Consider the following 13620-nt stretch of genomic DNA (forward strand, 5'->3'; position numbering starts at 1 on the left):
TCCAGGGCTGATAATTTTGGGGGTCTGGGGTCCAGATGGGGTCACCTATCTGGGGGGCGGGGGGCAGGATGGGGTCACCTGTCTGGGGGGCAGGGGGCGGTTTGGGATGACGTGTCTGGGGGGCGGGGGGTGGGTTGGGATGACGTGTCTGGGGAGCAGGGGACGGGATGGGGTCATCTGTCTGGGGAGCAGGGGGCGGGATGGGATGACGTGTCTGGCGGGCAGCCCGAGGCGTCCTCCTTGGACGCTTAGGTCGATAGTCATCATCACTGGATGATGATGATGATGATAATGATGATGAGGATGAATGGAGGAAAGAAGGATCCCCCCATTCATCCTCACTGGCTGTTTCGGTGTCGGAGGCAATAAGCGCGTATGCCTCCTCCACCGAAAACACTCTCTGGGACTCTCTGGGTAGTGTAAAACTTTATTTCAAGTAGTGTAATGTGTAATGTGGGGTAGTGTAGTGTAATGTAGTGTTTTATACGTGTTTTTCACAGTAAGGGGGGGGGGGGGGGGGGGAAACCTACGCCAAAAAAGGAGTTGCTGATAAATGCCGCACTTATGTGCGGTACTTATCAGCAGACAGTGGCGGTAGGATATAGAAAAAAAAAGGGGGGGGGATGGGGGAAAAAAAAACCCTACGCCAAAAAAGAGGAGTTGCTGATCAACGGTGCACTTACGTGCAATGCTGATCAGCACTCAGCGGTGGAAGGGCGCAAAATAAAAAAAATAAAAAAAAACCTCTTTACTCCAAAGCCACTGATTAGTGTATTATATACACTAGTCAGCCGCTAGGGGGCAGTACAAGTACCTGGACGAAGATATCCGAAGAAAAACGACGAAAGCCGACAGGAGCCGAGCGGAGACGACGGAGAATCACGTGGACGCCGCGGGACCGCAGATCTTCCGTCCGGACGCCGGGATCCGGCGAGTATGGTGCCTGCACACCACACACACTTTCTCTGCACCTCTTGGCTAACTAGCTGAGGGGTGTAGAGAAAATTAATAATATTTATTTTTACTTTGATCGCCGCTATTGGCCGGCCGGGCTTGGCCGGCCAATAGCGGCGATCTGGGGGGTGGCACCATGGCCCCCTCCAGTATACACAGTAATGGTGATTGGTGCTGTCTCGTACAGCACCAATCACCATTAAATTCCGGGGCCCCGGGTCACCGATGACCCGGGAACCGGAAAATTGCTGTAGTTGGCTGATTTGAATAAATCAGCCAATTACAGCGATCGTCTGCACGGGGGGTGTAATCCACCCCCCGTGCTGACAAGCTACGATGGTCTGCTGTGTATTACAGCAGCCATCGTTACCGGATCGCCGTGTGTTTACACACAGCGATCCGGTAAACATCGGGCGTATGTGTACGCCCGTTTGCGTTAAGTACCAGGCTGCGGGGGCGTACACATACGCCCGATGTCGTTAAGGTGTTAAAGTAGCCATATATATATTTTTTTATATTTGATATCCACCTCTATTTCTATGAAATTACATACAAATCAAAATTGCCGCCAAATATCCCACAAGGTTCGGCGGTCAACAGAGGCTAATACGCATGCGCAAGTCCGGGTTATCTTGAAAGGAAACAGCACCAACGCAAACTCACATCAGACTCAGACAGGCCCTGCGAAAGGCAAACGCCGTGGTCCACTAACTGAACAGATCGGGACATTCAACTCTATACATCGGCCCGGCAGTTGGTGCAGTGTCTAAAGCGGCCAGAGTGGTGAGCGGTGTTTTCAGCACCAATGTCTCTTTCTATGAACATTAACTCATAAGTAACAACTTAAATGAACATTGATCAACAGTCTGATTAACACACCGTGTTACTTTGCATTTACTAAACCCAACGGTCTGCCTCACCAGCCGGTACGCTAGCGATACTATCAAGCCCTGATTCACGGCCAAGTTGCCGTTTATATGGATACAGAACTTCTCATTCACTTTTCATCTCTATGAATTTTAAACAACGGTGGGATTGATCACCCCACATATGTTTAATTACCATCCAATTACTGCTTATATATAAATACCTTTGCATGAATACTTTTGCATTCATTCAATCTTCTTGGACTACTATTTTTTTACTACTATTTTTTGGACTATTTTTTTATTTTCTATTTTTTCATTTTTTATCAATTATTAGTATTATTGTTTTTTCTTTTTGTTATTAACCGTCTCTCCTTTATTTACTATTTCTATAACATTATCTATTATCATGCATTATGTGTTTTTATCTAATGTGTTTTATTAATGTGCTTTATATATGTTATATGTTATCCTCTATTTAATCATATATCGTAATTGAGTTATATCATTTAACATATGAAAATTTATACATCTACAAATCTTGTGCTCGATTTTATCTATACTCCTATCCTCATTTCTTATTAAATATCTGTACTCCTCTACCATAAACCTCGTATATCAGTCTTTCTTGAGGACCTGTTACCCCCCTTTTTTTCTATATTCCATTTATTTCTCCTAGGGTATAGGAGCTCTACAGGTTCACCTCGTCTGACTCATCTATACAGTCGATCTCACACTTACTCTCTTACATTTATGAGTGGACAATATCTTCCGCAAACATTGGGGCATACTATGGGAATCATACCCCACTACTGAAGAATTTGCCACACATCCCCTCATTTGTAACAAAAAGGCGCCTAACCTATATAACAACTTGGTTAGAGCAGAATGCCCCGCTTCCACTGTGACACATGGACAGAGGGTCCAAGCTACTAGGAGGCAGGGCACATTCCCATGTCTCCACTGTGCACAGTGTAATAATGTACTTAAGGGTAGTGAGGGCCATCATACTTGCACCACCAAGAATGTGGTACACTGTATAAAATGCCCATGCGGGTTACTGTACGTTGGGGAAACCATGCAAATGGTCCGTGACCGCATCAGCAAACACAAGACTACCATTAGATGTGAGAATCTATTACTCCCACTATCTCACCTTTTCAAAGAAAGGGGACACTCCGTATCGCAATTGAGATTCCAGGTACTCGAACAGGTCAGATTACCGAAAAGGGGTGCAAAAACGAGAAGCATACTGGATACACGCTCTCCAAACTCTGACACCAAGGGGACTGAATAGAGAATACGAGTTATCCAGCATAATCTCCTAACCCGACTCCACTTCTGTGTGACTGTACACTGGTATCTCTCTGCTTATCTCCTAACCTGACTCCATTTCCATGTGACTGTATACGGATATCTCACTACTACTACTCTGCCTTTCAGGTACTCCAAGCATCTTGAGACTCCCTCCTTCAATATGTATGACTTTCAGCTAGATATGTACCAGGTATGATACGATTCTTTACTGATCTTACCAATAGCCATAGATAGTGTTATCCTTTAGCGATCTAGTATTTTCTCTGCTCCGTTTAACCCATATGCTAGCATCCAATTGTTACTTATAGTGTTATAGTGTGTTTGAGGCGTTTAGTCTATGTTACACCCCACTTTCAGCCCTGAGGTGCATGCTTCACCTCCTACCCACCCATTCTCACTTGTCTCCATGTCCCTCTTCAGTCTCAGAAGTATATTGCCGTTCCCGGTACACATATTTACTTTCTCATGGAAAGTACCGTCCTCAGACAGTTTTGCTGCAGCACGGCTCTCTCATCTCGGACTTCACTCATCTCGGGCTACCGGCCTGCTCAGTACCGCTATTTCTGAGCCCACAACACCTACTCTATTATGCTGAATATGGAACATTATTTATGCCAATCACGCTCTATGTATCTCTTAGTATTCCATTACCTACATACTACTGTTTACCTATTGTTTCCCCCTCCCATTTTCATTGATGTTTTTCTTTCTGTTTACTCTGTGACGTCATCACGTTAGCCCCACCCACTTGGTTTGGCTTTTTTTTTCCATGTGTATATATATCTGTTTGTGACCCCACTGTATTGTACACCATTAAAGGGGTAGTGCGGCGCTCATAAATTATTCACAGAATAACACACATTACAAAGTTATACAACTTTGTAATGTATGTTATGTCTGTGAATCGCCCTGTTCCCCGTGTCCCACCACCCCCACCCGTGTACCCGGAAGTGTTGGTGCATTATACATTACCTGATCCGTGTCGAGGGCCGTCCGCCATCTTGTGCCAAACGGCCGAGTCGCTGCCGTCCGTCCCCCCTCCGCCGCGTCACAACTGTGCTCAGCCACGATTGGCTGAGCACAGTTATGCTTAGCCAATCGCGGCTGATGATGCGGCCGCGTCATCAGCTGCTCAGCCGCGGTTGGCTGAGCACAGTTATGCTGAGCCAATCGCGGCTGAGCATCGGATGACGCTGCAGAGGGCGGCCGGCATTCGGGACAGTCGGAGCTGTTCGCTGGCCGCCCGAAGAAGACACTCGCTGAAGATCGGAGACGGGTGTCGGCTTGTGACAGGTGAGTATAGCGCACCACACTTCAGGGTACACGCATGGGGGTTCTGGGACACGGGGAAGGGGGCCATTCACAGACATAACATACATTACAAAGTTGTATAACTTTGTAATGTGTGTTAGTCTGTGAATAATTCTTTACCGCCGCACTACCCCTTTAAGCTGATGAAGGCCATGCTTGTCCGAAACACGTCCTTACTGTACCATATGTTTGCTGCACTGCAATAAAGAAGCATAAATGAATTGGTGACTGTTGGACTCTTCCTACTATGCTGTATGGCAATGACACCTAGCCCCTTCTCACCACCCACAGTCCTGAGTTTAATGTGCAATGTAGTAATGCGGAGCAGTGGACAGGAAAGAAAGCTAAGAGAGAAGAAATGCATGATGGGAAATGTAGTTTCCTGGCATGGATATCTTGGATATAAACAGGCTTTTTAGAAAAACTTTTTTTTTTTTTTTTTAAAACCAAATTTTATTGGCACAAGTCTGCAGGAAAAGAAATCTATACAAGATGAACAGTGATACAGAAGATACCGAGAAGGTCTAAACAATTCGAACTGTTCGCCCTATATTGTCCAGGTTGCATAGTCCTTGTATTTCCATTTTTATGTTCTACATACGTACGCTACATCAGCGCTGTCATATCTGCAGATCATGTTGCCGTAGCCAAAGTAAATATCATGAGATATGAGATATAACCATTAACCCTTTAAGGACAGAGCAAATTTCGATTTTTGCGTTTTCGGTTTTTCCTCCTTGTGCATAAAAGGCCATAGCACTTGCATTTTTCCACCTAGAGACCCACATGAGCCCTTATTTTTTGCGTCACTAATTGTACTTTGCAATGACAGGCTGAATTTTTGCATAAAGTACACTGCGAAACCAGAAAAAAATTCAAAGTGTGGTGAAATTGAAAAAAAAAACGCATTTTGTTTATTTGGGGGAAATGTGTTTTTACGCCATTCGCCCTGGGGTAAAACTGACTTGTTATATATGTTCCTCAAGTCGTTACGATTAAAACGATATGTAACATGTATAACTTATATTGTATCGGATGGCCCGTAAAAAATTTAAACCATTGTCAACAAATATACAACACTTGAAACGGCTCCATTCCCAGACTTATAGCGCTTTTATCCTTTGGTCTATGGGGCTGTGTCAGGTGTCATTTTTTGCGCCATGACATGTTCTTTCTATCGGTACCTTGATTGCGCATATACGACTTTTTGATCGCTTTTTATTACAATTTTTCTGGATTTGATGCGACCAAAAATGCGCAATTTTGCACTTTGGGATTTTTTTGCGCTGACGCCATTTACCGTGCGAGATCAGGAATGTGATTAATTAATAGTTCGGGCGATTACGCACGCGGCGATAGCAAACATGTTTATTTATTTATTTATTTACTTTTATTTATAACCTGGGAAAAGGGGGGTGATTCAGACTTTTATTAGGGGAGGGGGATTTTTACTAATAATGACATTTTTTTTTTAACTTTTACACTTATACTAGAAGCCCCCCTGGGGGACTTCTAGTATAAGTGCTTTGATCTCTCATTGAGATCTCTGCAGCATAGATATGCTGCAGAGATCCATGAGATAGGCACTCGTTTGCTTTCGGCTGCTGCAGCCGTAAGTAAACGTGTGCCGAGCCGGGGACGGCGCCATCTTGGAGCGGTCCCCGGCCGGCTTCATTTACGGAGATCGCTCCTCCGGGATAACATCCCGGAGGAGCGATCTCCCCACTAGACACCAGGGATGACGCTGCGTCCGGTAATCGGATGCAGCTGTCATGTTTGACAGCTGCATCCGATTACTGTATTAGCGGGCACGGCGATCGGACCGTGCCCGCTAATACCTACGGTCCCGGGCTACACGCGGCACCCGGGACCGGCGCGGTTCAGAGCGGGGCCGCCGCGCGGCCCCGCTCTGAACTCCCTTACCGGCATCAGGGCGTAAATTTACGCCCGATGTCGTTAAGGGGTTAACAGCTATAACCAACTGTCAACACAAACCGAAACGCAAAAGCCAAGGAGATCCCCCCTCCACCTTTCTCTATATCAGGCAAGCTTCAGTGGACCCAGTGTGCCCTTTAAATCTTCTGTACAATACCATTCGGTATATCTAAAGGGACTCATGAGGTGTGTGATCTCTTCCCTCGAAAAGGTATGGACTATCAAAGACCTCCATTTTGCAAAGAAATTTTTTGCGGACTGTTCCTTGTTTATAAGTGTATGTGTTTTATCCATGTTTAGTAAGTGTTTTAGAGTGTCGCTAATGTCCTGTATTGATGGAACCGTGTCTTTCAGCCAGTTCCGCAATAAACATTTAACCACAACCAGCAGTACATTGTGAATGGCTTTGTTAGCTACGAGAGGTGGTTCGGGATCATCCGTCTGTTCACAGGTATAATGGAGCAAACAGCTAATAGGATCTATCTTAATAGCTCTCTGCCATATTCGTCTAATAAAATTCCCGACTACATTCCATAACGGGGCCACATAAGGGCACGTCCATAGGGCGTGAAATAAGTCAGCCTTGGGGGTTTTGCATTTGGGACAATGTCGCAAATAGTGCGCAGGGGCCTTCTTGTAGGTGAAATTGAAGGCATAGATGGCCTTTGAATGAGCTGGATGTACAGCTCTCTCCACCTCTCGTTTACAATGGATTGGCGAACAAGCCATATACCCTGGCGGATTTTATTGTGTAAGTCTGTGTCTTATATATGCAGTGACCAGGCATTAAAGAGAGTGTAGTCTATCGTGTCTAAGACATGCAAGGCTAGGTATCAATATAAATCAGATAGGGACATTTTGTTGTCAGCGGTCCCCACTAGCAGATCAAATCTGTTTGTCTGTTCTGCTTTTGTAAAATCACGTACCAAGCCCCTACAGTGACTAACGAGCTGTTAATATTGAAGTCTATGATTTTGTGGAAGGTCAAATTTCATTGACATATAGTCCCAGGGATGGAGAACGCCTTTCTCTGCATCTATAAGGTCATTTACACATAGTACCCCTTTGGATTTCCACGTCGTGAATAATTTATTCTGGCTCCCTAACGGGAAGGAAGGTGAGTTCCAAAAAGGCATGTACTCAGATATACAGAAGGGCGTAGAGTAAAGTTTCCTAATCGCTTTCCATGCAGCGATGGTATCGGTCATTAATAAACTATACCTAATGGGGCGGGGTAAGTCTGCTCGTTTAGTGTGTAAGAGTGCCCCCAGGTCCCATGGGTGTGCAAAACTACGTTCTAAGGGTAGATTGGAAAACCATGACGTACCCCAGACCCAGTCCTGTACGTGTCTAGATAGTGATGCTAAGTTATACAGTCTGATGTCCGGGAGCTGCAGGCCGCCACTAGCTTTTGGAAGACAGAGCTTTCTGTTAGCAATGCGTGGGCGTTTGCCCTGTCACAGAAATTTGACAAAAGCGGATTGCAGCTGCCTAACATCCAAGTGGTGTAGCAAGAGGGGTATTGTCTGTAGGGGTTAGAGAAGTCTCGCAAAGCTCACCATCTTGAGCAGGAGTGCTCGGCCCGTGAGGGACAATGGCAGCGCTCCAGTTCCTTGATGATTTTAGTGATTAGTGGGGTGTAATTCAGTCTGTAGAGGGATTGGGGATATTTACCTATTTTTATCCCTAGGTATGTGAGACACGTAGATACCACTTCTACTCCTTGTGGGAAAGTGGGGGATGAGGTGTAAGTGTCTAAATACATCAGCTGGCTTTTTGTAGGGTTCACCTTATAGCCTGAAAAGGATTCATAGTGGGCGAAAGTAGAGAATGAAAAACTTTTAACCCAGGAACGTCAGCAGCTAGAAAGAGGGGGGACGACTCAAAATACTCAGAACAGCTAGGTTTGGGAGCATTTAACGTGTCATTGTCGTTTAAAATTTTGCAGAAATCAATAGTACAGGCGATTTTAAGAAACTTTTTAATTGGGTTTATTATCCGAAAAATGCATTTCTATCATGAAAAAGCAGTTTGAAGCTCTCGCCCCCCCCTATGGAGAGGGGAGGGGTGGAGGGAGCTGAGGCACCAAAACAAGACAACAAAGAGTTAATTTACAGCTATCACCGGGCTACCTCCTCTGAAGTCAGCACTGACCTCTGAATAACGGCTTTCACACAGCTCCCACTGTGTAATCCCTTGTTCTCTGCTGGTGACTAATCTCCCTCCTCCATAGATTACCCAGGGCTCAACTGATGTAAACTAGTTGAGATTTCCTGATAATGAGCAGTGAATGAGAGAGGGGGGGCCTGGGGAAAGTCCTTTTTATATGCAGATAATTGAATATTTACCTAATAAACCCAATTACAAAGTTTCTTAAAATCGCCTGTACTATAAATAAATAAATAAATATACGACAGTGACACTTTAATTTTTAGCGCTTACGGGGGAATACCCAATTAACTTATTTTAAATGCCCTAGCTGTATTATCTTAATCCTAACATTTGCATTGCAAACAATAAAGATAAAATAGAGAATTACCATTCAGGATACTGAGAATCATCCTTTAGCTTAACATCTGATCCAGACTTATATATATTCACTCCCATGGCATGTGTCGTCAGGATACTCGGGTCTTTACATACTTCAGGTCCTTTTGGGACTTCCTTAACGAATCCTTTTCCCTTTCCTTTAACAACTGAAAAAAAGAACAATCATTTTTGAGATCTGGAGTAATAAATAATAGGAGTGATTCCCTGGTAGATATAATGTTAGCATGTATAACACAGTAGGTGTGAGGAGTATGGAATACAGTAAATACAGTAAAAAAATATATATATTAATATAATTAGCAAAGGGAAGGGGGGTGGTTTAGTGATAACTATATACAGTATATAATAAATGTTCTCAATTCTTTTTCAACAAAAAGTGTTAATTCTTTTTTATGGAAAAACAAGATATATAAATTTTTGCTCATAAAGATGTGCTATAAGACACTGTCTTATATTAGGGGAAACACGGTACCTCTGTGCAGTCAGCTCGGCAATTTTCACAAAAACGTTAAAGTTACCCCTGTTTAATATATATATATAATGGTAAAGGGGGGTAATTTTAAAGTTTTTGTGAAAATTACCGAGCTGACTGCACAGAGGTACCGTGTTTCCCCGAAAATATTATATTAATATTAATTTTTGCTCCTAAAGAGAGATATATATATATATATATATATATATATATATATATATATATATAAATATATATAGTAGTTTGTCAAACTGTAAGGTCTATTAAACTATAAGCCCTTCTTATAAAAATGTTTCCCTAAAACTTTTGGCTGCATATTAAAATCCTTCCATTCAGAGTAATTTTTTCCATCACACAATAAAATTGGCTGCAGTTTTTTTTAGCAATTTTCCATAGTGCCCCTTTTAAAATCCAGAAAACTGTTTTAATCAGCCTGTTCAAAATAAGTTTTGGCCACTATTTTTCTCCCCATATAGCCAACACATTAATCAAAAACTCCAATTTGGTCTCTACTGGCAGAAGATGTAAAGCTCAACCCCCATTTGTTCTAGTTTAACCCTTTAACGACCAAGGACATACTGGTACGCCCTGGAAGTCTGTGCCCAGACGACCCTGGGCATACCGGTAAGTCCTGAGCTATGAAGCGCGCTCCGGAGCAGAGCACGCTTAATAGCAGGTGGGGGCCGACACCTCACCGTTAATGACAGCGGCGTTTAAGTATAAGTGGGAGTCCCCTGTCACTGATCGGGACCCCCGCAGTTAAAATGGGCCGCCAGAGGTCTCTCACCTGCCTCCGTGCGGCCCGATCGGCGATCTGCTCACTAAGCCTGCACAGGCAGGCTCAATGAGCAGATCGCCTACCACACTGATCAATGCTATGCCTATGGCATAGCAGTGATCAATGTGAATAATCACACAAGTGTATGTAAAAATCCCCCAAAGGGACTTAAAATGTGTAAAAAAAAACAAAACAAAACAAAAAAAAAAGTAAAAAACAGTACACTACTCCAAAGCCCCTCCCCCAATAAAAGTTCAAATCACCCCCCTTCCCATTATAAAAATTAAACATATAAAAATTACTAAATTAACATATAATATACAGTAGCAAGCGTAATTGTCCGATCTATTAAAATATAAGCAGCGTCATTGCGAACGGCATAGACGAAAAGAGGGAAAAAAGTGCGCGGATTACCGATTTTATGTTACATTATATATCTATATAAAAACAAATGAATAAAAAGTGATCAAAACGTCCGATCTTCACAAATGGTATGTGACAATCTGGGGGTTACTCATTTGCTGGGATCGCCATCTCCTGGGCCTGAGACGGTTGGCACATCACAAATTGCAGTCCAGTCAGTGCTGTATGTTTTATACTGACCTCAGTCAGCTTTATTTATCCGTTCAAATAACACAAGACATAGGCAACACTGCCAATAAAATAAAACCTGGGCTGTCTAGCCACTGACTACACATTGCAGCTTCCCTAGCTGACTTTCTGAGCCTACTGCTCCACTTGACCAGGTACACTGGTCTCACCCAGACTTCTTGTCTGCAGCTCCCACAGGCCTAGCGCTGCCTGTGTTCTCCCACCTGGGAGCCTTCACCTGGGAGCCCTCACCTGGGAATCTCTGGAGTCTCTAATAGAGCTCCACCAGGTGGTTTCAGAGCCTCATTAGCTCTAAGGCTGGAGTGGAGTATCTGGACCAGGAGCTTCACCTAAACTCCAATTCCCACTCCAGAGGCATAGAACTGCCTCTTACAGCCCCACCATGCCACAGGTATTAATAAAAACTAGAGATGGCTAAAAAAATGACATCTCATACAGCCCCGTAGGTGAAAAAATAAAACTGTTAGAAGCGTCACAATAGGCCCATTTTATTAATAGTTAATTGTCAAAAAAGGATTTCATTAAAAAAATATATATAACATTAGAGAATCTGTGTAAACCTGCATATGGTTGTGTTCGGGCTGACCTATAGAATAATAGTATCATATAGTTGCTTTTACCATATAATGCATTACGTAGACACAGGAACCCCCCAAAAGTTACCATATTTCATTCTTTTTTTCAATTTCACCTATTTATATCTTCATAAATAATAACTTTGGGATTCCGTCATACATGTTATGGAAAAATGAAAGATGTCATTACAAAGTACAACTATTCCTGTAAAAAACAAGCCCTTACATGGCCCTGTAGTAAAACTTAAAAGTGCTAGACCTCTTAGAAAGGGAGGAGGAAAAAACTAAAGCGCTAAGATCAAAATTTGCGAGGTCCACTGGGTCATTTTGGGCCTGGTCCTCAAAGGGAGTTATTTATCACACTGGCTCAGCAGCTTCTTCCTAATGTCCTACAAGATCATGGGGCGACTTCTGAGGGAATAAGGTAAGATATAAAGCAGCTTCTCCTGTGTGTGCAGCGGATGCAGCCAGTCTCCATGTCCTGAACAAATCAGAACTAGACTAGATGGAGCAGGTGGTCTTTTCCTGCTGACAGTCTTCTATGTTTCTAACTAAATATTCACCATACACAAAGACCCACTGCTAACAATGCCAGATACCTGTGATATAGAGGTCAGCCATAGTTATATACAGGGGGTCACAAATAGTGATATAGAGAGGGGTCACACATAGAGATATAGAGAGGGGTCACACAGTAATATAGAGAGAGGTCACACAGTAATATAGAAGGTCACTGTGGGGGCACACAATAGCACGTACACACAAACAGCCTGCTTCAGTCATAGCATACACACACACCCACACAGGCTGCTGCAGCTATAGCACACACACAGCCTGCTGCAGCCATAGCACACACATAGCCTGTTGCAGCAATAGCACACACACAGCTTGCTGCAGCCATAGCGCACACCACACACACACACACACACACACACACAGCCTGCTGCGGCCATGGCACACATACACAAAGCCTGCTGCAGCCAGTGTGTGTGCGCGCGCGCACACACACACACACACACACACACACACAGCTTGCTTCAGCCGTAGTAAACATACACACAGCCTGCTGCAGCCATAGCACACGCACACAGCCTGCTGTAGTCATAGCACACACACAGCCTACTGCAGCCAGAGCGCACACACACACGGCTGCAGCCATAGAACACTGAAGTAAAACACACAATCTTCTCGCAGAGAGAAAACACCACACTGAGGACAGAGGTTACAGCTACACTACTTATGTCTTCTCCTCCTCCTCTATATTACACAGGATATCTTCATATTACACTGCTGCTCATATACAGTCATCCAGCATCCAGGAAGAGACCAGCACAGATCTCCCCCCCACACAATGGGCTCTTCCAGCTCAGAAACAAACTGCCAAATAGTGAACGACAACTTTTCCCCGACCACCCTTATGTAATAGGGCCAGTTTCCTATTACTGATATATTCCCCGACCACCCTTATGTAATAGGTAAAAAGAGAAGAAAAAAAGAGGGCCCGGCGCCTCGTGTAATACTATCAAACAAGGGCCGATTATTGAAGAATAATAGGCTGCTCACCTTTTTGCCCCTTGGGCTTTATGCGTATAACCCCTCACTGTTCGTGGGGGTACCAGTACTACAATGGTCCGTGGAGTGGCAGGAGGTTTCCAGTGGCTAGGATGCAGGAGGGCTGCTAAAGCTGATTGTACCACAAACGGGATGCTCCCAGCTACGGGGCCCGTGGAAGACAAATAGTGAAAAAAATAAAATAAAAACAGGGTACTTCTTACTCAGCGCTGCCCAAGGAAGACATCCAAGAGTTGCCAGATAGAATAAAGATGCAATTTATTCATAAAAAGCACAGAAATTGACGCGTTTCGGGAACAAGCAGGTCCCCTTTTTCAAAATAAGGTGGGTTACATGTAATGTGGCGTGATTACGGGCAACCTGGGGGGGTTATGTGCAACTTGGAAGGGTTACAGACAATCTGGGATTGTTACTGATAAACTGAAGTGCTTACAGGTAATCTGGGGTGGGTACATGTAATTTGGGGTGGTAATGGGCAATCTGAAAGTCACAGAGTGGAGTATAACAAAATACAGTTTAAAAATTAACTTTTAATAATTTAGAGTTAAAATTTATATCCAAAAATACCAGACAAACATGAAAATAGGTAACCTAGGAAAGTAAATTTCTTACCACTCAACGGTGACTGCTGAGTTGAAGTGTACTGGAATGGTTGTGGACCATTCAAATCACCAAATT

General features: G+C 43.8%; 1 protein-coding gene across 1 annotated transcript in view; it reads right to left on the bottom strand.

Moving 5' to 3' along the window:
• Positions 1-13620, bottom strand: part of MRPL54 (mitochondrial ribosomal protein L54) — a 105260-nt gene that overhangs the window by 79111 nt on the left and 12529 nt on the right. Inside the window, exon 2 of the mRNA XM_069964539.1 lies at positions 8923-9079. Coding sequence (XP_069820640.1) covers positions 8923-9079 — 157 coding nt within the window. The remainder of the gene's footprint in view (positions 1-8922; positions 9080-13620) is intronic.

This window comes from Dendropsophus ebraccatus, chromosome 3 (assembly GCF_027789765.1).
Source record: "Dendropsophus ebraccatus isolate aDenEbr1 chromosome 3, aDenEbr1.pat, whole genome shotgun sequence".
Taxonomy (NCBI): Eukaryota; Metazoa; Chordata; class Amphibia; order Anura; family Hylidae; genus Dendropsophus; species Dendropsophus ebraccatus.